The 26,888-nt window shown below is 36.0% G+C and overlaps 1 protein-coding gene across 1 annotated transcript; it reads left to right on the forward strand.

The window, feature by feature from the left end:
• Nucleotides 1–2,250: 2,250 nt before the first annotated feature.
• On the forward strand, nucleotides 2,251–26,636 carry PI15 (peptidase inhibitor 15). Its single transcript, XM_068526035.1, has 5 exons — nucleotides 2,251–2,523; nucleotides 21,792–21,910; nucleotides 22,912–23,044; nucleotides 23,166–23,281; nucleotides 26,501–26,636. Exons 1-5 carry the CDS (start codon nucleotides 2,251–2,253, stop codon nucleotides 26,634–26,636), a joined length of 777 nt encoding a protein of 258 aa, XP_068382136.1.
• The last annotated feature ends 252 nt before the right edge of the window (nucleotides 26,637–26,888 follow it).

Below are 26,888 nucleotides of genomic sequence, written 5' to 3' on the forward strand. Positions count from 1 at the left end.
AATTCCTATTTACAGCTTTCAGTATTGCACCTGAGCGCTTCTCAAATTACTTGAATTTAGTTAGGAACTTAAGGCTCATCAAAATATAGCAAAACCTGAACTTTGGCACATGTTATCAACATCAAAGACCTCATCTCAACACTGAACTTTGAAATTCAGTGGCACTTTCAGTTTCAAACACCGTCCTGCTCTCGTAAGGAATTTGATGAAGAATAGAATACACATAGAATACACACCTTTCCCTCCCATTTTTAGATGCACTAGTGAAGAGCTAAACTATGTGCGTCAGGCCACACATACTGCTAGAGAAACGACTGGGAATATAGCCCAGGGAACTTGGCTCCCAGCCTGCTGTGCTTCTTACCACATGATCATCCTTTCCGACAAATATAAATCCACATAGTACTCCTCCTGCTGAAACATGCAGGAGGCAACACACAATGGCAAACTAGACTAGTCAGTGTACGTTCAGCAAGTTTAACTGAATAATGTGTAGTTTATAAGATTCCTGTTGCCACATACTGTGAATATTCCACATTTTGTTAATGTTAGCATGACACAGGGTATTTGTGAGGGTCCTTTTGTTACAAATTGCCCTAACATTCACATTCTTGGCTCTTGTCTTGCCAGACTCAGGTTATGCTTCCATGGCATCTTTCTAGGAAGGCACTTCTGATGGTTGACAGCTGCAGCTGCTGCTGTGAAATTCTTCATGGCCTGGGAACTGTGCCCTCCAATATGCTTCCCGCGAGGCTGGGCTACTCTTTGCTTAAAATTTCAACTCTATGCTTCTAAACCTGAAACAGATGTTATCTTGGCTGCTGCCATTTGTCATAAGCTTCTCTATTTGCATTCTATACAAGGCAGGTAATTTGCTGCCTCACTCTGTAGAGAAAGGAAAAAAAGGAGAGAGAGTGAAACAAGAGAAAGAGATAGAGAGAGACTAAATATATAAATTAGAGGAATAAAGCCACATGGAGACAGAAAGTGCAACCACTTGAGCATCTATTACCCCAATATCATATACTATAGTTTGGCTACTACTGATTTGCTCGGCATCTCTTTTGAATCATATTTGTGGCCACCCAGATTAACTATGTGAGCTGATCTTTTGATTTAATATCAGCTTGCTCTTTTCAGCTCCCATGTCATTTACTGTCTTTAAAAAAAAAAATGTACTGCTTGTTACTCAACCTTCTGTATTTTCAAAAACTCACAGCCCCTTTTTTTTTTCTCCTTTTTTGTATGGGAACCAGGAACTAGAAAGCATTAAATGAGGAAAATTAACCAGTCACAGAAAAGGTGGAAGCTCAGAGAAAAAAGGGTTTGTCTTTTATGGTTTGTACTTTGTAAGCTGTGGGTGTGACTCAATTTCCTCACCACCCACATAAAAAGGTTGCCACCCAATCACTGTTTTTTTCTATCCAAAACCCCTCCCCTTTGATTTTGGCTGAGAGAGACCCTAAGAAAGACTGCCCTTTCTGGACGTTGCAGACTGTGACATATAAAAGCTGTTAGCTGCTCCTGTAGCCAGCAGCACTCAAACCTTGCAGAGTTTTGCTCTGAGAGTTTGTAATAAGACACATTCCTCTTACAAGAGTTCATGCTACAACCTAGCAAAGAATTTTAAATTTTTGGAAGAATACTATATTCATTTTGGCATTGTGCAGAGGTAAGCTATTTAGCTCAACAAGTTTATTTTGCATGCATTGCTTTTAAAGTAGCTCACATTTTAATTTTTTTAGAAATGAGATTGGATTATTATAACTTCTTTTTTGTATCTGTTCTATTACTTGGTGTCCATCTATGTCTGGGGGACATTATCAGCACATTCTCTGTTATTACCTGTGATGCATTTTTCCTTTTCACTCTCAAGATGAATTTCAATTCCTAAAGATTTCCCTCTGAAAATAAATATGCAGTAATGCATTCTGTGGCTCAGGCGTTTGGGGTAAATGGCTCACATTCATTTTAGGGTTAGTAGCCATGCTGTTTATTTTTCTCTAGCTATAGGAAGTTCCTCTTAGGGGACTGCCTCATAACACCAAGTAAAATGTATAGAGACCACTACAGGTTGTCTTCTAGGCTTGAGTTCAGCATTTGCTTGGATTTTTTGAAGAAAGTCAAATCAAGCAATGATTTTGTAAATTCGTACCCTCTGGCCCTATTTTTTTTTTCCTTTCATAGACCCTAACTCTACTTTTCTGCTTTAAGGCAAACTCTGTGGCCTCTCCCTCTCCACCTCTCAAAATGATAGCAATCTCTGCCATCAGCAGTGCACTCCTGCTCTCCCTTCTCTGTGAAGCAAGTGCCGCCGTCTTACTCAATTCCACTGACTCATCCCCGCCAACCAATAATTTCACTGATATTGAAGCAGCTCTAAAAGCACAACTAGATTCTGCGGACATCCCCAAAGCCAGGCGGAAGCGCTACATTTCGCAGAATGACATGATCGCCATTCTTGATTATCATAACCAAGTTCGGGGCAAAGTGTTCCCACCAGCAGCAAACATGGAATATATGGTAAGAGAACCTTGTTTTCTTTGAATTCTGGGTGAGGACGCTTTACTTAAATTGTACATTAGGAGAATCTAAAGAATTCATATGTTAAGGGATATGGGGTTTTTTACACTTTTTAACTTAGGGAATGTTCTTAAGTGTCTGGTAAACTTAAGTACTGTTCCATCATATAATTAAAAGGGAGGAAAGGGATCTAATTTTTTTGTGTGAGTTCCATAACCATTAATGAATCAGGTCTTATATAAGAAAGAGGTAAAGAGTGGGGTGTGATGACTGATCACATTTGGAAGGTCCACTTAAAAAAAAAAATTCACATGGAACTTTTTCTGTGCTTTGTTTATCTAATAGTCATCTTTATCAGCTAAAATATTTTTTGAAAATAATTTTTTTAAATTATAGGTTTCATGTGCATGAATTATTCTCTGGGTAGGTGTCTCTTCCCTTTCTTGGACAAAGCTCTTCCTGACACTAATCTATTTGTATTCTCAGAGAACATGCTGACTTTTTCCTCCTTATGATTTAATGTTTTGTCGTTCAGATAACAGTGAAGTCAGCACATTTGCACACTGTTCCAACTTGCCATGAACACATTCTTTGCTCTCTCTTAAAAATAAAAAATAGGCTCTCTGTGTTTAAATCATTTTACTTGGAAAGTTTTCTTAAAAAGTTGGTATTAAAAGGATAGATGTCTTTTTAAAGTTTCTTTGTTTTTGGTTTTGAATTTATACAACGTTATGGTTTAACTTCCAGCACCTTCCAAGAGCACAGCTTGGAGCCTGTTTAAGGCAATGAAGACCACCAGTATGGTATTTCTAAGTTGGGGTGGGTATGGCAGTACCATTAACAACTCTCTGTAAGTGCTGACCTAAAATTTGAGGATTTCTATCAGATTCTAAATTTATCTATTTTATTTAAATAAGCTTTTAAAGTTTGGCTAATTGTCGATAACAGTGTCACAAGAAAAATAAAGACTTGCCAAAGTAAGAGTCATGGTTCATAGAAGTACAATTTAGACTCTATGAAAGTGCATTTTTCTAGGATTTTTAAATGAAAGTGGAAAAGAAGATGTCATCAGTCCTGGTGTATGAGGGGCAATATAGTCTCATGATTAAGAATATGGAGTCTGGAATCTAAATGTTTGGGTTCAAACCCCAGTCCTGGAATATAAGCTGAGTGAATTCATTACCTAATTGTGTTTTATTTTCATCATCTCTAATATGAGGATAAAGGTGGTATCTGCCATATGGGGTTGTTATGAGGAATGTATGGAGTTAAGGAGTAGAACAATTAGACCAGAGCCTACAGAACAATAGTGTTCAATAAATGTTAGTTTTTATGGGTTTCTGTGAGCTTATTGTGAAAGTGCCCCGTGAAAACCTGTTCAAGATCTAAAAATAGGAACAATTACTCACATTGAGCAGGTGTTTCTAGAAGGTGATGCCCAGGTATAGAAAGGAGAGGAACAAACATGTTTTCAAACATCATGCATTATGAGAGAAATATGCATACGATTCTATGTGAGCTCAAAAAGGTATGCTATCCAGACTGCAGGTTTAGGGTATACTTGCTGGCGGCAATCACATAGCTATGCAGACTAAGGTGAGGATCAAGGCAAATGAACCGGCTTTGGAGAGGACTTCATGTGGGGTGAAATCCTAACTCTGCTGCGTACTTTGTGGCCTTGTGCAAGTTACTTAATACGCATAAGACTCAACATCCTTCTCTGTGAAATGGGAACAATAATTTATATGATAACCAATCAATATATAATGCAATTTATTATTTCAATAATATTGATGGAAGAGGGATCATCATGAATAATATGTGGGGTACAACGCAGTAGAAATATATTTTAAAAAGCCACATTTTTCTAGTTATAGTTTTCCCCACTGATCAAGAATTAATTCATTCCACATGCATTTATTAAATTGTTTCTATGTGCAAAGGACTTGGCTAATTGTTTCCATAGATGATCTCATTTGATAGCTCACAGTCTCCCTGTGAGGTTAAGATTTCGATCCTCATTTTACCAATGAAATCACTTAGACACAGAGAAGTTAATGACTAGGTGAAGGTGGTTTGGATAATGCACAGTGTCATTGGAATTAGAATTAAGGTCTGTGTAATTTCAAAGCCTATGCTTGTATTGGGGAGCATCTTTTCATTCGCTAGATCGAGCAAATACTACATTGGGGGAAACTGCTGGAGATGTCAGGATATCTCTGTTTCCTTCTTTGCAATGCCAGCTGAAATCATATAGTTTTCATATTCTATTTGTCATTCCTTTCTTATTATTTGCTTTTCAAATATGGGAGCTACTACATAATGATTTATTTTGTAAGAAACAGGTACAGTGCTTGTTATATAGTAAATGCTTTATAAATCCTTCTTCACTTAGTAAAGTTAATGAGAAACAGTAGTCAGAATATTAAGCTCTATAAAGTAACATTGTCTCAAATTATCATGTAAATACTGCATATACTTCATCACACATGTATCTATTCACTTAGTATTTATTGAGCATTTACTATATGTTAGGTACTATTCTAAGCACCCATGATAACTTCATGAGTAAAATAGACAATCCTTGGCCTCCTGGGTGGGCAATCAGGCAATAAACAAGATAAATAAATTACATAGTATGTTGGAAGGTGATAAGGCTATGAAGAAAAATAAAGCCGGTTGAGGCTGGGACATTTAATAGTGTGGTCAGGGGAGGGCTCCCTGAGATGTCCTGGAGGAAGGTAAGGGAGTAAGCCACACTGATAGATGAGGGAAGACCATTCCAGACGGAGGGAAGAGAGTGGGCAAACTCCCTGAGGTGGGGGGAGAGAAACAGATTACTTCAGCTAGAAAAATGTGCTCAATTTAGTGAAATCCTAAGTCTCTGTGAGTAAGTTGACCAACTGAAATAATTCATTGGATCCCTCATGCAGACTCAGAGAAACTTTGAGAGAAATAAAATCTATCAGGTCAGAGCAGGAATGTCAGTGAGTTTAACCTCCAGGCCAGGTGAAAAATACAGATCTCAGTTGAACACTGTTACTTTTATTTTAATTTGTTTAACATTGCTTTGGATTGTGAACAATTCGAAAGTGAGTTCAATTCCTAACCTCAAATATGGACCTCAAAAGCTTAGGACACTTACCTCAGTATGGCTACCAGCCCTGTGTTCAAACTGTCCCCATCAGTGGGTGATATCGCCATGGGAGCCTCATAGAAGATGGTCTTCAGCTCAGGGCTCTTTCTATTTTTTTTAAAAATTAATTTTTATTGGAGTACGGTTGCTTTACAATGTTGTGTTAGCCTCTACTGCACAACAAAATGAATCAGCCATGCACATACAGATAACCCCTCCCTTTTGGACTTCCCTCCCATTTAGGTCACCACAGTGCATTAGGTAGAGTTCTCTGTGCTATACAGTATGTTCCCATCAGTTGTCTATTTTATACATAGTATCAATAATATATATGTATCAATCCCAGTCTCCCAATTCCTCCCACCCTACCCCTTTCCCCCTTGGTATCAGGGCTGTTTCTAATTGCACCAGCCTGATTTGCAATCCCCTTCATTCACAACTTTACTCTCTGAGCCTTTTCCCATGCCATTTCCTCACCTTCTAATGTCTCCTCCTTAACTTATTCCAGTATTTATAATCCTACCCTTCAAGTTTTACATAAGAATGTTGTGTCCTTCATTGATATTTCTTACATTCACAGCCATATTTGATTTCCCCTTCTTTTGAACCACTGTAACTTATTATGTTTATCACACTGCTCTTATTAAAATCAGACTCAATTTATAGTTATTTGTATATTTCTTGCAATCTTCCTAATTTTAAGCTTTCAGGCTGCTCAGTCTATGTTTATTCACCTTTGTATAACTATTTTTTTGGGAAATTTCTTGTGTATAGACAGTAGTCAACCTTTTTTTGGTGAATTTGAAATCCCTATGAATTGTTACATGTTTATAACTTGAATCAATTTTGATATTATTATTTCTATTTAAAGTTCACTCATCATTTATAATAACATTTTATCCTGTGCACCTAAAATGCAAAAGAAGTTTTTCAAAATTCTAAAAAAAAAAAGCCGATTAAAATTAGATGATTTTATCCTCTTTAAGTACTTGGTTATGTTAGTGTATGCTTGAGTAAATTAAGTGGGCACAATTTGAACACTAGAGTGTTGACATTCATATTTTAGTGTATAATATCTTCTTTGGGTATATTGGCCATGATTTTAGTAAAAAACACGTACTTAGAAGTATTTAATTTTCCAAACACTGTATCCTTTCAAAAAATAATAATATAGATAGAGCTTAAGATATGCAAGTCAAACTCTTGGCTTCTGTTCTACAATTAGTTTATTGACAAATTTCCATAGCTCCTTGGACACCAGCTGTTTTTCATTCTTCCTAAGGGCAACTTAAACCATGACTCTAAACCGCAGACCACACTAGTTTCTTAGAATAAGAATCATTCCCTAAAAGAATGAAATTACAAGACTCACACATGGAGTAAAATTTGTAAGATATTTCTTGAATTTAAGGCAATTGAATAAATTAATTTAAAAAAATTTGACGTCCTTCTGTAAGAGGATGAGATCCAAAGATAACAGAAATCTTTGTATTTAAACTGTAAACAAAACAGGAAAAACAAGCAGGAAAAAAAACCCAACAAAACCGTAGGCACATAATTCAGTATAAGACACTGCTGTGTAAGACTGATGTAATAAAAGTGTACAGACCAAAATACTATTGAGAAATCAAAGAAAGAAGAGGTAATCTCTAGCTGGCAAAATCATGAAAGGTTGCTTAGAGGAAGGGTATTTGAGATAGATGCTCAGGAAAGGGTAGGATTGGATGTTATAGTAGGTAAAGCAATGAATGAACAAAACCACCAGGAGGGATAAAGCATAACACATTAGCCATGTTTTCAAGGATTTTGAGAAAAGATTGAGGCTCACTTAATACAAGAGCAATTAGGGAGGCCATGGTGGTTTTAGAGCAGGGTCAGAGGTGCATATGAGAAAGATGGCACTATCAATTGATGGAGTTTAAATTGGCTGTGAAGGTAACCCAAGAGGTGGCAACCACTGAATCAGCAGGGCCATTCTTTTAGTCAAAGGTAAGGAGGAGCTGGACACCTACACCTACCACAGTGGCAGGTGTGAACAGTTAATGGAAGTAGTTCATGAGAACACGTGATAGCCATCTTCATAGATGGTAGAGAATGGTGGAAAGACAGGTAGGGGACAGCGTGAAGATAATGATAGATATGAACTGAACAACTTAAAACTGAAAAAAAAAATGTGTAATGTAATTTCAAGAAGCCAAAATAGCTATATTGATAATACGGCCTATTTCATTTGTTTGGTGCCTGCAAATATTATTTGCAGAGCTAAGGGAATAAGTCTCCTATACTTTTCTGGAAAAGAGAAAAATACTAGTTACCAAGTCACAGCAGGTAGTAAAGTTACAGAAAGCATGACTCAAATGAATGAATGGAGAATAGATTAATCCATCTTCAGAAATAGCCAATAAAGTATTTGCCTACAGTAATTTATGTCTTGAAAATAAGGAAAAATTTGGATTTTGTTTATTTGGGCTTTGTGTGTAAGAGAATGTAGATAATGTAAAAGACTTTTTTTTTTTTTTTTATTCATAGTTGACAAAACACTTGTGATGTCTATCCTTATCGTTTTTTTAAATGAAACCATATACTGTACCAGATGGCACATTTCCTCTCATTTGGGAAGGATAACTCGATTTTCTTCTTATAAACATGAGAAATTTGATGTGTCTAACCTAAATTTTTTCAATGAATGCTTTTATGACCACTAGAAAGCCTCCTGAGAACACTGCCAGCCAGCAGGGAACTGAGAAAGATTGCTGACAGGAAGGCATTTCTCCAGCACATTTGGAACTCCACATTCCTGTTCTCCTACATGTAGAACCTTTTAAGTGTCTTGGCTTCAAATGGAGACTGGGCACATTTTGTATGAATTTTCTGCCAAGGTGCATGTTGCGTAGTATTACTTACTTAGTATTGCTTATATATGAATGCTTAGCTCTCCACTTATGGAGCCAGCTGAAGGTAAGGACATTTTGTTTGTGATTGTTTTGAGTACAGACTCTAAGATGTGCAAATGTAAAAACATTAACATGATGTGATTCAGAACCTCACCATTAGTTGGTAGAAGGAAGAGCTTTGAATCACACATAGGCTACATATATATCGGCCGTATTTCCTAGTATTCAACACTGCTTTTTTGGTGGCAAATAATATTTGACCGTATGCAGTGGTATAGAAAATTTTATTATATTCCTGCTGACTATTTATAGAACCTAGCATCGTATCTATCCCACAGAGAACACTCAGTAAAAATCTGTGGAACAACTGAATGAAGTCTTTTAACCTTTGCTGGGCATTCCATGTAAAGAACACGTGGCTATGGTGCTCTGGTGGGCAGAGTTCACTCAGTATTCAATCACTCATTCCACAGTATTTATTCATGTGCCTGGCATTGTGCTGAGGGATTCAGCAGGGAGCAAAAAGACATTTCTTGATAGGAAGTACTATGAATGGACGAGTAAGTGGGCAAAGCAGTGAGCTGTGTGCTACAGTAGAATAAATACAGGTGCTTTGGGATCACATGGGGCATATCTGGCCCAGTCTTGGACTGGGGGTAGAGACGCAGGGAAGGCTTCCAAAAGGAAATGATTTCAAATATTAAATATGAAAAATAAATAAAAGTTATACAGGCAGGAGTTGGAAAGAGGGAATATGTGGTAGGTGGGGAAGGGTGTTCTGGGAAGGTGCATGGTACCTTGAAGGCATAGGTGAAATTCAGTGTGGCTTGGATGTAGAGGATAAAAGAAAGAGTGATGTTTGATGAGGCTGGGAAGGCAAGCAGAAGCTTGTTTGAGTTTTATTCTAAGATTAAGAGAAGTGGTTGAAGGTTTTCAGTTGTGTAATTAATTTGCCTTCAGAAAGGTCACTCTGGCTACAGGCTGAGAAAGGGATTGGAGACAGGCAGAAGTAATGGCACAGTCAAGAGACTGTTATAAGAGCCTGGGCGAGAGATAATTGAAGCCTCAATGACATTTAAGGTCATAGGGATGTGACAAAATGAATTTGGGGATCAAATCAGTAGGAGTAAGTGATTTATATGAGGATGTATATGATGGAGAAGCCAAGGAAGATGCCTCCATTTTTGACTAGGACAATTGGGTTTCCCTGAGTTGGAGAACACAAAATAAAGGGCAGGTTTCTGGTAGTCATTAAGTAGCGGAAGGTTTATCATCCAGGGTACACATCTACAGAGGTTGAAAAAAGTAGCTAGTGTGTGGGAGGGAACATTCTTTCAATGCAAAGAATTTTGGTTGGGAATATGCTTTGGTAATCAGAATGGACCACTTTACATAATGGGGTAGGGTAGTGTCATGGAGACAGCATGGATGCATGATTTTATGTCTGGGAATCTACTCAAGAATTTTTGCAAGAAAGTTTCATGTATCTTTCAAAAATAATTTTATTTTTATTTTTTATTTTTTTTAGAATCAGTGCTGAGACTTAAATCAACATGACTCCAAATCTATTTCAGGGGCCTAGATAGCACCAGGTCCACCTAGTCTTCTGACACACTCAGGATAAGGTTTTTCTGGAAACTAATCAAAGGACTTCAGAAAAATCGAAGTTGACTAGTCTGGCTGGTCTGGTGTCCTGAATTTAGTATATCTGAAAACCGTTGAATAGTCAGTCAATGGCCATTAAATGGTTATGAACTTGAGATGTTTAATTGTCTATGAGAATTTCTGAAGAATGGCATGGGAAGAAGGCAGGGAAGATAAAGACTAACAGCTTAAAATATTCAAGAGAAATGTTTGGCATAAGATACATCATGGACTGAGGTTTGGAGGGGTATGATTTGAATGCTTCCAGTCTACGTTACCCATAGAGTCTAAAATCAGGTACCAAGCATTTTTTTGACACAAATATGGAAGAATGCCCCCAAAGTTGTGTGTTTAGACTAAACTTCATGACTCTTAAAATTTCACATCACATACTCCAAACTGAAACAGTCCAGGAATGTTGCTTAAGGGCACAATACTTTTTTACCCTACAAAGTGTATCAAATTCACATTTCATAATTTCATTAAATATGAACATTCTACCAAATCTGTCTCTGCATTCCAGTGAGATCATGTTTTCAGCAAGCAGTAGGTAGGCGGAAAGGCATTTGAATTCTTCTAAGTGGGCAACAGCAAGGTATGGGGTTTGCACGTGTCTCACAAAATAGTTTAACAATCAAGAAGTCAGTTTTTAGCTGATTGTAACACTGAGTTGGTGAAAAAAATTAACCACACATGAAAATGTCTTCCTGGCATATAACTACAGTATTAAATGATAGCTGGTGGGTATTAATTTCCCGGGAAAGGAGAACTGTTGCTAGAATCCATCAACAAATGGTCTTAAAATTTATAGATAAAACATATGTTAAAGAGGGATTTAAGGAGGGGAATTAATAGGTTTTAAAACCTCTGAAATGTTCTCTAATTTTTATCTTCCACTGTCTGATGTTATGTTGCCCAGAAGCAAGGTCCTTGTTATCTATACACAGTTCTGTTTCTGATTAGTTTGTTGCTTCAGGGTTTGTCTGTTTTCACTTTATCTGATTGCCTGCCAAGTTGAGATTAAAGCTTGATGTGTCTCAAACTTCAGGCTGCCAGATAAGGTGATCAAAAGTGCACCTCTCATTACCTCTCACTTTAGGCATCTTTCTAGTTCGCAGACACCACCACTCTTCCGGTGCCTGATCTTCCAATAATAATAGCGTTTACCATTCTGTACACCCTGCCCTGCTAGAGCTGTGCTAAATTCTCTTCAATCACTATCTTGCCTAACTTTCACAACAGTCTCGTGAGATGGGGACAATTTTCCTCATTTAGAGACAGGAAATTTGAAGTTTGGAGAGCGTAAGTAGCTTCCCCCAGGTCCCAGAGCAAGTAAATCAAAATGAGAAAGCAGTTCTGTATGACAACAAAGCCCATGCTTTGAAAGACTGTACAATACAAACTCCCTTCCATGAGTTCATCTCCTGCTCTTGAGCCCACTCCACATGCATTTTTATCAGAGGACATCGCTGAATATTAGAAAGTATTTCTTCATATGGAATCAAATCTTGCTTCCTGTACTCTTTCTAACCTTGGCAACCACATAGGAAAACTCTGTATTATGATAGTGTTTCAAGTCTTTGAAGCCTGTGAGCATCTATGCCTTAATCCTTTGTCCCCCAGTCACCCAGCTCTTTCTAAGCCTCCAGCCCTTTTGTGTGAAATACCTGTACACACCACCTCTTGCAACCAGAGTATGGCCAGCGTAAGGAAGGTGGCACAAAGATATTTGCTTTCTGAAAATCTTGGAAAAGGTAAGAAGTTGTGCCATTAAGGGAATGGAAAATCAAGTCCCTCCCCGCCCCCCATGTACCTCTTACATTACACATACACACAGGAATGGTGCCAGTTAGATCATCTTGGGATCTGCAAGCAGTGTGGGTCTGAGCAAGGAATGCCTTTCACCAGGCTCTTGTCCTTGTTTGGGTTCCAACATGTGTATGCTGTTCTGACAGTGAGGTGCCTGGAATTGACGTGACCCAGCCAGCACAGAGTAGCGATGACAAATGATTCTCCATTTATTCTACTTCTGTGGACACATCTTACATTGGGTTGGCAGATAGGTAGCGTGTGCTCCTGTTGAGTCATATCAAATTCTCATGAACTAAGTGGCTTGTAGACCAAATGTGTATTTTAAATACAGATGCAATGTTATTATGGAAAAGGATTGCCTTACTTTTAAATTTTTCCCCCCCCTCCCAAATTTTGGATTCTCAGAAAGTTATGTACATGTTACTTCTTATATCTCAGTTAATAAAGCCATTTAGAGTTCCCTTGATTTCTGAATAAGGACCATGAATTTCTTCTGTTCTCTCTATTCATATTCATGTCACCACGGACTACATGTTCCCTTCTAGAATTGTCACTCTCAGAATGAATGATGTTGTCTTATTTACACAGCAACATACAGGACAGTTGCTTTACCTCTCTCACCTGTAATTCTGTCTTCCACAAATGCACAGAGCAAACCCTCACAGCGCTTAGCAGCCAGTGTCTGTGACAGCCCAGACATTTTCCTGATGGAATGCTATTTTTAATTTTTATCGCATCTTGGATCAACAGTATACCAGAGCCGAGAGGAAGGATACTGATGTAAGTGCTTATAAATGAAAACTAACTTCCAGAAATGCCCCCTTCTTCCTAAACCTCTTCTGTGGTGTGAGTATGGGGGGTGGGGGGTGGTGAGTAGGGCTGGGATAGGAGAGGGGAGGCCCCAAGTCCTCGGCAATCAGAATGACACTCCACCAAATAAGCTTTAGACAATTATTTCTTACCAGAAGAGCACAGAACCACTTTGTAAGCACACATTCAAGGTGTCCAACTCTGAAATTTTGCTTCACTAGGTCCAGTTCCCTTGGAGATCCTGCAATGATTTTCCAGGTGAGAACTCTATAATGTGCTTTAAGAATATTTTATATCATGATTAAGGACACAATACTGAGCTGAGGAAGATATTTTTTGGCTCAAGTATCCATTTATTTATCAAGATACTATATACTGAAAGAATTAATATGTTAAACTAAAAGAAGAATTATTCCAGTGATAATTTCTATATTATCACAAAATTTCACTTGCATATTCACTCAGCATTCGTTTCAGAAGACATCCTGTGGTTACTGTGGGTGAGCTACAGATGTCTGCATTGTGGAACAACACTTAATTGGGAATTTACATGATTGACTAAGGACACTTCTAAAGAAGAAAACATTTAAGTAGCACATTTTTTTGGAAGTGGCTTTATAAAACATGTTACATACATTATATATGGAAAATGGATAATGTATTACATACTAATTAATTTATATACATTTGCCATAATTTATTTACAATTATTCACTTATTTATTTGGTAGTGTGTTAATTACCTGTCTCTTTCCTAAACTGTAAAGCAGAGTCCGTGTCAGTCTTGCTGACTGTTGAATTCCCAGTACCCAATACTGCGCAGCCCTCCCAATAAGTAGTCAATTACTAGCTGCCTAGATTAACGAATTATCTAGGATTCTATTGGTTGATCTGGAAATTTGCATTTCTTGCATTTTCCATTGTTGATAACAAAACAGCAGTCCCCATCTGGTAAGTTCGGTGTAAGGAGATTTGGGGCCAGGACAGTTCCAGAGTCACTCTTTCTTGCCACCATCCTTGTGTATTAAGATCACACATGTACATAAGTGTGATGGTGACAATGACACCTCCCATCAGAGTTCATAAACTGTAGGCCCATTAACCATTCCAATTAGTAGTCATGTTTAATTTGCTCTGCAAGTGTTGAACTGTAGAGAATTTTACATTTAAAAGGCTATTTGGCAACATGTAGAAGTGGATACATTTCATATATACATCAGGATTCCTAGATTATCCTGAAAAGTTTTAAGGTTTAGAGACATTGTGCCCACTTCCTACTTGTCAGCAATTGGTTAAAAAGGAATAGCCTCTTTGGGTGGGGTAAAATTCACTCATTTCCAAGTCTCTCTCTGTCTCTCTCTCTCTCTTTCATATAACTGTCCAGATGTCAAGCAGCAGTTGCATTTTGTCATCTTACACCCAATACTCATTTTCATTACTAGACCAACCCCCAACCCAATCAGTTGAGTTTGATTATATTTAAATAGCACTTTGGTATCTTCAAAGCACTTGACTGAGGTATAGATTGAGCCGTGCATAGATTAAAGCACTGGAAAAGTTTTTTCCTTTATTTCCTAATCACCAATCCTGTTTAAATAATCTTACCTCAAAGTCTGAATATTTTTCTTTTATCCATGCCTTCCTTAATTTATATATTAAGGCTTTATATATATGAAACACTCCCTCAGCTAGGAGTCTTTTTCAATAATCCAGATAACAAGTGATGGTGGCTTCACTCAAGGTGGTGGTAATAATGGTGATGATCAGTGGGTATATTCTGGATAGACAGGATTTTGATGGCAGGATCAACAAGATTTGCTGATAGAGCGTATAAAGATTATTAAGCAAAGAAAGAGTAAAGATGGCTATGGACTTTTTGGCCTGAGCAACTACAAAAGCAATTGGTAAACTTTTTCTGTAAAGGACCAGATGGTAAATATGTTTAGCTTTGCAGACCTTGTGGTCCGTGCTGCCACTGTAACACAGAAACAGCTATAGATAACATATAAGTAGGCAATGGGATAGATTTGGTGACCCCTGAACCAGAAGAAAAAGGGTAACGCCATCCACTGATGGGAGGAAGACTGTAGGAGTAGCTGGTTAGAGGGTAGGGAGTGGCGGTAGGGTTGTGGATACTGGAACTCAATTTTGATCTTGTTAAGTAGAGGTTTAAAGTGGATAGATGGATAAATCAGTCTGGAATTCAGTGGGGAAGTCTATAGATATAATTTGGAAGGATACCACCAGCTTATAAATAGTATTTCAATGTGTGAGACTGGATGTGATTACCTAGGCAGTGAATTGATGAAACAGAAGAGAGAGACAGACAGACAGACAGACAGAGAGACAGACAGAGACATGGCTTGAGCCCTGGGAACCCTCCAGCATGCACAGGTTAGGGAGATGAGGAGGAATCGGCAAACATATGGAGAAAAACAAGGCAGCAGCCAGAGAAAAACAAGGCAAGGGTGGGGTCATGAAACCAGGGGATGGAAGTGGGTCCAGGAGGAGCAAGTGGTCAGGCATTCATTCTAAAAGCTGCTGATAGAACAAATAACATGGTGACCAGGAAATGACCATTTATGATATTGATGTGAGCAATTGGGGTAGAGTGGAGGTAGCAGGGGGAAACTGCCTGGGGTGGGCTCAAGAGTAGAAGAAGAAAAACTGAAAATTCTCTGTTAAGACAACACTCGAGAAATTTCATTGTAAAAGGGAGAAGAGGAATGGTGCATTGGCAGACGAAGCTGAAAAGGGGTCAAGAGAAGTCCTTTCGTGTTTGTTTTTAAGAATTTTATGCTGCTGGCAATGATCCAGTTCAGAATTCCTCTAAAAAAATACACTTTTACGTCTTCTTTTTATAGAAATTTACCTTTCCCACCTACATGAAAGGTAGCACTCATCTTACCTGAGGAAAGTCTTCATTATTTTCGTTTAAACATTTAAAAAATGCTTAGGACCCCACGTTGATACTTTGTGATATAAGGTGGTCCCATATTTATGGTCATTTTTGAGGCTTGCTGGAGTTTTTTTAAAATCAAGTTCCTTAACTAGTTCTCTTTTAAAGTATAATCGGTTTAATATCATTTAATTAATCTAATTAGTGCCCCCAATTTCCCAGGGGAAATCCTTTTCTCTTCCTGTGCCGCACCCCACCCCCTCCAGTCTTACCAAGGCCCATTCTTCCCTCCTGTCTGGTTTAACACTGGGTCATATATTCAGCTCTCAGTTTCCTTTATTGGCACTTCACAAGCATTTCCACCGAAAGGGAATAAACCCCACTTTCAAAACAAAACCACAACGATGCCCATGAAGTGTTTTTAAAAGCTTCTGGCAGCCCTCAGGGAAAAAAATTTGTCATCACTTAATATCTTTTTAATGGCTCTTTCTCACTTCTATAAGTCAGCACTGCTTTCCCAATCTAACCCAGAAAAAGAACAAAGAGCCCCAGCTGAGTTATTTTTAAAAGCCAAAAACTTGTCTATCTAAACTGCCTTCACTTTTTATCTAAATATATGAGAAATGACCACATGTCAGTCCAATAAAATAAGTGTCTATACGACATGCCATACTGTTTCCAATGCCATTGCTATCATAGTATCCATGACAACAACCAATTTAGAAATGTGTCTTCAAAAATTCAGTGTGATAGTTTTGTTTTTTAGTATTTTACGTCTTTGAAGATGGTTTCCATGTGCAGAACAGATTTTTTAAGAGGTCATTTTCAAATTTAATATTTCTTGTTCTCCTCTAATTTAGCTTCATTTACATATATTTTTGTTCTATTCAGAAATCTAGCAAGTTTTGACAATCACATTTGTTTAATGTTTGTTACTACTTACAAACCTAATTAATTTAAATTTTAAGCTGCATTTATAGATTTAACATATTTGACCTTTAGTACTTCAATTGGCTTATTGAAAATAATTTCCATATATTTAAATGTCTTAAAAGCCTAAGCAATACAGTGACTCTTAAGTTCTAAATTTTGCAATACTGTTTAAAAATTGTAACAAGATTTTCTTAAAATTTTTAACTTAAAACCACAAATATAAATAATTATTGATATATTTTATGTTGAAATTACAAGGCTAACCTATTGCTTTAATAACCTGTTGCCATATTCTCTGAACCACTATATTAATAATATCAAATATGTACAGGTTCGTTACCTAGAAATATTTATCCTTTTTAACACCTTATATTTAATTCTTTCAAACACTTCTACATTTAATTCTTATGTTTGGAATTAAAAGATGTTACCCACTTGAAAAAAAACAGTATGCCATATCAAACAATGTTGGGGATATATTCTCAAGTAATTTTCAGGGTTGCCTTTCAGTTGGCCTACATTTCTTATTGTCCAGAGATAGTGACTGGGGGTTAAGAAGGGAGTTTCAGATGTCCTGGTGCCCACTGTGTTGTGGGTAACAAAACTTAAGGAAATGGCTGATAAAACAACCTCTTCTTTGGGCTGGATCATATCACTCTCTAATTCTTCAACTTATGGAAGTCAGTGATTCTCTCCCATGCTGAGGCATTCTTTGATTCAATTTTGTATTTCTTTGGCTTAACCTCTCAAGACCTCTGGACTTGAGGAGGGTCTGCATTCTTTTCATGTCACTCCTATCTCTTGGAGCCACACTCTTCTAGCCATGGAAATGACATCAGTTTGAATTCTGGATGTTTCTCATGGCTTAATCAGACTATGTGGTTTCCACAGACAAGGTGATACATTTATTTATAAGCAGAGTAGTTCATGGTAAACGTTTTAGTCCAGAGCTAAATCAATCAGTTGACAAGCTGACCAACTAAATGGCTCGTAACAGCAAAGAATGGAAGAAAACCATGTGGAGCGATACGGCACATATAGAGGCTCATGCATGCTCTGACACCGTTTTAAGCCATCTTTACTTTGTGAGTTATTTAATCATAAAATCTAACTTCTACTAGCTCCTGTAAATGTTTTTTTGTCTCCATGCATAATTTTCTTAATTTTTGCCTTATTTTTAGAAGGCATGATAAGATTTTAAGTGTTCACAACTCAGTTATCTGTGAAAGCATTTTATCCATTTCGAGGGACAAGAGCTAGAAATACAGAATTTGAGGCTATTAGCTGCATAAAAGCTGAATAAATATAAGGTGTTTAGCTTTTCTAACAAATGATAATAATATGTTGCGTATTTGCTAGTCGTTCCATAGAATGTTAAGTGAGTACACACCTGTGACCTTTTTTCTTTTGCTGTATTTGTAGGGTATGATACTAAAATTATTTCAAATAAATATCACAGATGTTCAGCAAAATTCAGCAGACAGATTATCCATTAAGCATCCAGAAATGTATATATTAGTCAAATGCTTAGGTGATTACAACTTCATTCCCTAAATTTGTATAAGTTGTTAGAATTCTTTCACATGGTTAAACTGGCAGCATTCATCGCCATTTAGAGCTTCTGGATAAGAAAGAAGCTATCCTTATTTGCTGTTTTCAACCCTGAAAGACCTCTCATCGTATTAATAGATTTAAATACCACTGTGGATTAAAGGGATACATCACTCACCCATATTCTCCTGGGAGTTGTAACCAATGCAGAAAGACAGAGACAGCAAATACAGTAGATATGCAATTCCTAAATTTCAGAGCTGGATCTTCCCCTCTTTACAGGATGGGTGTGAGCCCTGCCTGGGGACAAACAGGCAAGAAAGAGCACAGGACTTTCTGACTTCCTCTGCAGTGGGCATCAGAGAGACAGTTGGTATGTCTCCCATGGGAAGGCAAAATGATCCCACTCTCTGTGTGGGACCTGGCCAGTGCTGCCAGGGTCTCCAGCATCTTCCTTCAGGGACAGGCAGAAATCTCTCCCATCAGTTTCCTAAAAGCAAACATGGAGAGATGAAAAAAAGTGGTCATCTCTCCTCCCTCACAACTATCATCTCAAAAATTTTAATTATGATATCTGTACATAGAAACACCTAAAAATGTAGGCATCAGTAATGCTAAATACATGGTATTCCTATCAAAATCCTTTATAATAATTTTTAAATGGGCTCACGTAAGATATTTTTCAGGCATGAACTCTTTGGTTTATCTCTTTGACATACACAATACGTTTTAAGTATATGAGTAAGCATATAGAATTATATATGCTAAATTACTTTAAATTTGTTAACTGCCTTAAATATTTTAAATTATTTTGTGAAGAATCTAGATTTCCTCTCTCTGTGGTATGGAAAAGGTTAGAACTGAATATAACAGATCTTCCTGATTCTGATGCTGGAGTTACTCAGGTATACCAAATCATGAAATGCTGAAGAGGAAAGGGACCCTAGAGTTGAGTTAACTGGGAGACAGAATAATTGACATGTCCTCAGTCGCAGATGATCTTAACAGTAGGCTTAGGGTTAGAATACAAGATATTTTATTTTCTTTTTCAGTATTATTTGTGCCATGCAGTGCTGATATTTCGGAACAAGACTATAAGAAAGACTGTTTTTAGAAAGATTATATAAAAACACAGAAAAGCCGTGTTTTTAGCAGTTATTGTTCTGGGTGCACAACACTTCAATATGTTAATAATATTTAGATGTACTTTTTTCCCAAAGTGACTACAATTAGCTCAGAGACATAATTTGTTGATGCTATTCCATCTAAAATTCATTTGTGATCTAATGGTAATATTTTGCATTTTGGTGAACTGAAATCCATATTTTGTAAATCCATATTTCATTAAAAATATCAGAAGAATAAATACTAGATGAATCTATTATTAGCCAAACAAAATGCTTTTAAAAGTAAATTTCAGTTCTAGAATACTATGATTTTCATTGTAAATTTATTTTGCATCACTGATATTTCTGCACAGAATTTTTACAAACAAAAGGAGAGGTTTGAAGTAATAATTCATAAAACATATCAAATGATTATTTTACAGAGCTAAGTGTGAAAGCATAATACAAAATATTTTTTATAACTGTAAAAAAGCATGATACAATTCAAAGGAGAAAACAAGTATATAAAGAGACACTATTAAAATATTATAGAATGAGTATTTTCCATTTATATACTGTATTTAACACTGATTACTTACTTATTAAAAGGGTATTATGCAATGTTTTGCCGCATTTAATTAATCCACAAAATGGGCAGATTATATTCTGGATAATTAAGGAAAGCGTATTTTACCATAGCTTTTTGAATGATCTTTCTTTTTACACAGACAGTGGAGATGTGGCCACTGTCACCATAGAATTATCCCAGATCCTTTCTTGATAATTCTGATTTCATGTAATTTTGTGAGTGAATTTATTTTAATGTAATTCTAGATAGATTTACGTTAAGATGACTTTGTTTTTCTAATTTAAGACAACTTCTAAGTAACTAAGAAATCTTTTTTCAGGGTGGGTGCCATGGCCTCCTAGGGTAAAAGTGTTTCTGAAGGGTTCATCAGTTTTTTTTCCTATTTTATTTCAAAGTCACTAAATTAACTTCCTTTCACTTAAATACATTGTTACATTAAATAAATCTATGTTTTCAGCTCATAAAAATTAAAATGTAAGTTCTAATATTATTATTACTATCAAATATTCAAATGATATAAAATATCATTTATATCATATTATAATTTAATATAGTTTGACCTTTAAAAGTTGGAATAAATGCAAATCAAAACCACAGTGAGACATCATCTCACACCTGTTAGAATGGCTATTGTCAAAAAGTCAAGAAATAACAAGTGTTGGTGAGGATGTGGAGAAAAGGGAACCTTGGGCACTGTTGGTGAGAATGTAAATTGGTGCAGCCACTATGGAAAACAGTATAGAGTGCCCTCAAAAAAATTAAAATAGAACTACCATATGATATAGCAATTCCACTTCTGGGTATTAGGCTGGAAACTAAAATACTAACTCAAAAAGATACCTTCACCCCAATGTTCATAGCAGCACGATTTACAATAGCCAAGATATGGAAGCAGCCTAATTGTCCATCAGCAAATAAGTAGATAAATGGAATATTATTCAGCCATAATAAACAAGGAAATCTTGCCATTTGTGACAACATGGATGGAACTTAAGGGCATTATGGTAAGTGAAATAAGTCAGAAAGAGACAAATAACTTATGATCTCACATATATGTGCAATCTAAAAACAACAACAACAAAAACAATACTGAACTCATAGATCTAGAGAGCAGATAGGTGGCTGCCAGAGGCTGGGGGGTGGGGTGTGTGAAATATGTGAAGGTGGTTAAAAGGTACAAACTTTCAGTTATAAAATAAATCCTGAGGATGTAATATACAGCATGGTGACTATAGTTAATAATACTGTATTGTATATTTGAATGCTGCTAAGAGAATAGATCTTAAGAGTTCTCTTCACAAGAAAAGAAATTTGTAACTGTGTGTGGTGATGGATGTCAACTAGACTTATTGTGGTGATCATTTCACAATATATATGTACATAAAAATCATTAAGTTGTACACCTGAAACTCATAATGTTATATATCAATTATATCTCAATAAAAAAGTTAGACTATAATATAAGACATTGTTAATTTTGGTACATTGATTTGAATAAATTTGATCTCATTAATTTTTAAGATATATCAATAGCATGGCTCCTTTTTGCTGTGAATAAACTCTAGGGAGATCAATTGACTTTGGTGGATTCAAACTTCAGTGGTCAGTATGAGTTATCTCCAAGTTACATCTGGATACGATATTTTTGTTAACCTATCCTTTACCAAAATTGATGTCTGCACTTTGGGTCTAGATGGCCCTGTAGAAACAATAAAGATTTTTGAGGAATAACAATATTGCACTGTAGAACTCTGAATAACAATGGTCTAAATTTGCTTTCTTCTAGTCAGGAAGCAGAATTAAAGAACTTTAGGAAATAGTAGTGCCATTTCTTTTCTCTTTTTGTTTGCTACTAGCAAACCCAGTAAAGCTGAAGGTTTTTTTCCCTTTCACAGGTCTGGGATGAAAATCTTGCAAAATCTGCAGAGGCTTGGGCAGCTACTTGCATTTGGGACCATGGACCTTCTTACTTATTGAGATTTTTGGGTCAAAATCTATCTGTACGAACTGGAAGGTAGGAAGTAGTTTCACTGGTACTGTTTATCCACACAACTTTATTGCTTATGGACTCCAAGGTTAGTGACACCAATTTCAAGTAATATCTGCAAGAGGGCTCACTATGTGTCAGGCATTGATGCTTGGCCTATGACTGTTTTAGATGTGTTCAAGGATTAATTAATTTTTTAAAAGGGCCTAAAAAAAACAGTTTTCCCTTTCACCCTTGGAACACCCTCCCTTAGCCTGTATTCTACACTTATCTCATAGAATCTTTGAAAGGATCAGGCTGTATCCTATATCCTATCTCTTCTACCTCAGAAAAATCCCTTGATGGTGGCAGAAGCCATTATTGTGTATGCAACCTTCCCACGTTTGCATATACCTGTATCTGTGTGCGTTGTACAAATTCAGTATATTTACACATATATGTATATATACATAGGCACATGTATGTATATGCAAGTATATGCAACAATGGATAAAGCTGTTCCCAGTAATAGGATAATTTTTCTACCACTGTGGAATGTCATCATCCAATATTCCAAAGACTCATTCTCTTCCATATAGGGGAGGAAAATCAGGTGTACAATCATTAAATTAAAATGATTCAAGTTTAAGGGAAAATAAAATCCACACTGAGTCTAGTATCACAGCTTCTTTTATATATCTAATTCTTAATTGTATATAAGATTCTGATGGAAGAAATTTTTGACATTGGTAAAACAAGATAAAGATGATAATTCCTGAAAGATTTGCATTTCTCTTTTTGAAACAACCAGACACATACTTAGACAAATACAGAATTACTTGCTCCACTCCTGGGCATTTTCATGCTTGGCTCTACTTGGAGGAATAGGGGATTCTACTAGGTGATGATGGTACTTGTGAGGGGTGGGTATGCTCTTGATTTACCATGAATAATCTGCAAAAGAACCAATTAACTTATAATTTAATGTGAGTCCACTATATATTGCCACTACTGTACTCTAAGTTCTCATTGTGTTTCTTGATATCTAGATATCGCTCTATTCTCCAGTTGGTCAAGCCATGGTATGATGAAGTGAAAGATTATGCTTTTCCATATCCCCAGGATTGCAATCCCAGATGTCCTATGAGATGTTTTGGCCCCATGTGCACACATTATACACAGGTTATTTTAACTGTTTTGTTAATTTTTGATTCATACTTTTAAAAAATGCTCTTACTATTTTGGTGAACATGAATTTCCTTAGCTCCAACTTCAATAACAGTATATCGATTTACTTTCTCAGATGGTTTGGGCCACTTCCAATCGAATAGGATGTGCAATTCATACTTGTCAAAACATGAATGTTTGGGGAGCTGTATGGCGCAGTGCAGTTTATTTGGTATGCAACTATGCCCCAAAGTAAGTATCCAGTTGGATTCTACTTCTTGGAATCTTTAATGATGTTAAATATCTTCAGTCTGATAGATATTTTTAACAGGTAAATAATATGAGTAAGACTTAACTAACAAGCACTAATCCTCAAATCTTCCATCTTCTTGTATATCTGAAAAGTTATAAGCTGAAAGGTTTCTTTTCACAAGGATTCTAGATTAAAATTGCAGGCAAGGCTATTTGTGATTTGGAGAGTCACTAAATTCTCCTTACCATCTTTCTTTAGACATGGTAATTATAAAATAAACATGCTTCTAGGCTTTTGATAGCTATATAAAATGCATCAGGAAAGAATCTTCTAGGGAATTTATCAACACCACAATATTCTCATCAATCAGTATTAGAATGTTGGCTTAGCTTTTTCACTGGAAAGCAAAACAAGCCCTTCTTCTTTCTTTTAAGAGTAAAATTAAAATCACAGTTTACTTTTTCCATAGATGGTTAAGGAGGCATTCAGAATCAAAAAGGAAATTTTAAATGCTATGACTTCTTTTTAATGAAAGCTTTGCCATGATTTAAATTTCAGTATAAAAAAATATTCAGTAATTTCTTCTTATGGCATACATAAAAAGGTATTGTGAAAATTGATCAAAGGTTATAAAATAGGCTCATATTTATGAACATTCTTTATAATATGAGGATAAATAAGCATTTGTTAACATCTGATAAAATGCCTTTTTGATAACAATGACTCTTTGGATAAAATGTTCCAGTATTTATACATGAGTCTGTTCCCATTTGGAATAAATACTAAAATGTACAAAGGATTTATGACACTCCTGGTGTCTTCCAAAGTAAGTCCCAAACAAAGATTTTCTCCAGCTTTGCCAGTATGGGGAGGGAATGAGAAAATGTTTCACAAATAACTGCATTACTCATTTATATGGTAGTATGCCAGTGGCTGTGTTTTTGCAAAGTTAGAAAAATAGCAATTTTCCCGATGGTCCCTTCTCCACAGTTATTAGAATAGTAAGATTTGGAAAGTAAAATGTGGCGGCATTATGATAAGCATTAAAACTGCATTTGTTTGATATTTTTAGTTTTATACTGTATATTTTCCTATTAAGACTTTAACCCTTCTTTCTGACATAAATAGGCCAAGTAGTACTCAAATAGTGAAAGAGTTTTTTTATTACATTCATTTAACTATTCTGTTTTTGGCCAATGATTGGAATTTTGTAGTATTATTGATGAGATGTCTGATTGTTTTATAAGTCTAAGAGTTTAAGATATTGTGTTAGTATGCTATATTTGCTGTAATAGAGAACCATTCTTTTGAAACCTAGGCAATGAAGAAAGTTTTAAAATCCTGACTGATAGTTGATATGTTTCTTCCAATCCCAATATGAAGTTATCTCAAGTATAACTGTTTTTCAGGGGCAAAATAAAACAGAGAAGGGAAGGGGTTGAGGGGGGAAGACAGAGACAGAGACAGAGAGAGAAAGAGAGAGAGAGAAATGAGAGAATGAGAATGAATTGAATTAGATGAAACAGAATAAAAATTAGAAGGAAAAATAATATAACTTTATCAACTGACTGATCTACTACTGAATACAATTATCCTCCATTCGTGTAAAAGTTTGTAATATAATATATAATAATTTTTATATAATAAAATTGTACTTCTAAGTTAACATTACCAAAAATATGTGCTGTGTAATTTCTAAAAGCTATGTAAAATAAGTTGAAAAATATGAAATTAAAATACCACAGGCTGGGTTCATATATTTTTATAGGTTTGGGTAAAGATATAGAGGGAAATAAGATTATGAATATAGCATGGGAGAGATTAGGATAAAGGAGTGAGCTGCACTCTTGAGGAATGGACCTCCTTGAATGTTCATAAGCAAACATGTAACATTACCAAAATTATGCTTGAGGAAGCGTCTCTGGAAGGCAGAGTGTAGAATAAGCTAGATAGAGGTGGGCAGCCTTGGAATCTCATCTCATTTTGTAATATGAATAATCAGCATATTTTTCATTTTACAGACAAATTTTCCTTTACAGATATTTTATAGATAAAAATGTGACCTTTCAACTGACTGAATAAGGATATTTTCATGTCTGGTAGATGCACTGTATGAGTCGCCTGCTTGGTCTTATTTAGGTCTTAAAGATGAGACCCACTTGTTTCATATTTTAGCCTTTACACTGTTGTCTTATCTTCAACCCTGACTTTTTACTGTCTACAACCAAATTTTCTCCTGACCATTCAATTTCCTTCACATCACTGGCTGTATTGCTGTCTCTTAGTACTGTAGTTACTAATCACCATGTTACTGAGAATACGTTCATTGCCTCCTTCCTCGCAGCTGAAAGAGTTTAGTAACATAAGGCATTGTGGCTGTTTTTAACTACCCTAAATGGTGAATTTGGTGTATCACTATAATCATGGCCACAATTACAGATGAAGAAAAATATTGATAACACATAATAATTCAGTTAAATAGGTTCAGCATTATAAAAAAACTAACAGTATTACTAAAAGTTATAACTATGAGTTTACATATGGGAAAATGTTTTGGAATCACCTTTAATGACTGCTTCTGTGAGCCATTATTCTCTTACTGAGTTTTCCGTATCTCATTTTATGAATACTGAGAATCTAAACTATTTTTTCAACTTGAGAAAGAAATCCTTTGAACACTTAAAACCTATTTTTTATGCTTGTAACAACTTCTTGCTCATTTCACCATTTCTAAGGATTACATGTATATATTTTTCTATATATTTATCTATATATAATGGACATGTATATATCTATATCTGTATATACTTTACTATCTTTATAATAACATTAGCATGAGATTTTTTAAGAAGTAAGTTTAAGTGGACACAGCCCATGTGCTCTAGAAGGCTGCTGCAGGAACCAAGCACCTGTGGTGAGTGGATAGAGCATCAAGCCTGGTGTCGGATGACTAATAATGTCGCCATGCATTGTAGTGCCTCACTTCTTATCTGTAAATTAACACAATATTAATTTACTCGGAAAGAAAACATTTTAAAAGTAAGATATACAGGACAAGTTACTGTAGAAATAAGAAATGGTTATAACTTTTAGTGCTTTTCTAAAATGACAGACTTCTAAAAATATCATCACATGTCAACACGTGATCATGTGCTTAAGGACAATCAGATTTTAAAGAATGGGCAAGTAGCACTAATGCTCTCTTCTTTTTTTTCGAGGGGCAACTGGATTGGAGAAGCACCATATAAAGTAGGGGTACCATGTTCAGCTTGCCCTCCCAGTTACGGGGGGTCTTGTACTGACAATCTTTGTTTTGCAGGAGTAACGTCAAACTACCTATACTGGTTTAAATAAGCTTGTCTTTTCCTCCAGGAAATATAATGGTTTCTGGGAATCATAGGCATATATATATATTGAGTTTTGCACATATTATACATATTTTATCATAATCTTGTTTTCCTTTTATTATTCATTGTATAAATTAGTGTTTGTCTATTATGTTTGTTTAATCCTTGGAGGTAAACAAAGCATCCATTTCTGTTTTCTGACCTCTAAGCCTAAGTTAAAATATTGTGTATGTAGTATTGACATAGTTGATGCATCCAA

This window comes from Eschrichtius robustus, chromosome 17 (genome assembly GCF_028021215.1).
Source record: "Eschrichtius robustus isolate mEscRob2 chromosome 17, mEscRob2.pri, whole genome shotgun sequence".
In the NCBI taxonomy this organism is placed as follows: Eukaryota; Metazoa; Chordata; class Mammalia; order Artiodactyla; family Eschrichtiidae; genus Eschrichtius; species Eschrichtius robustus.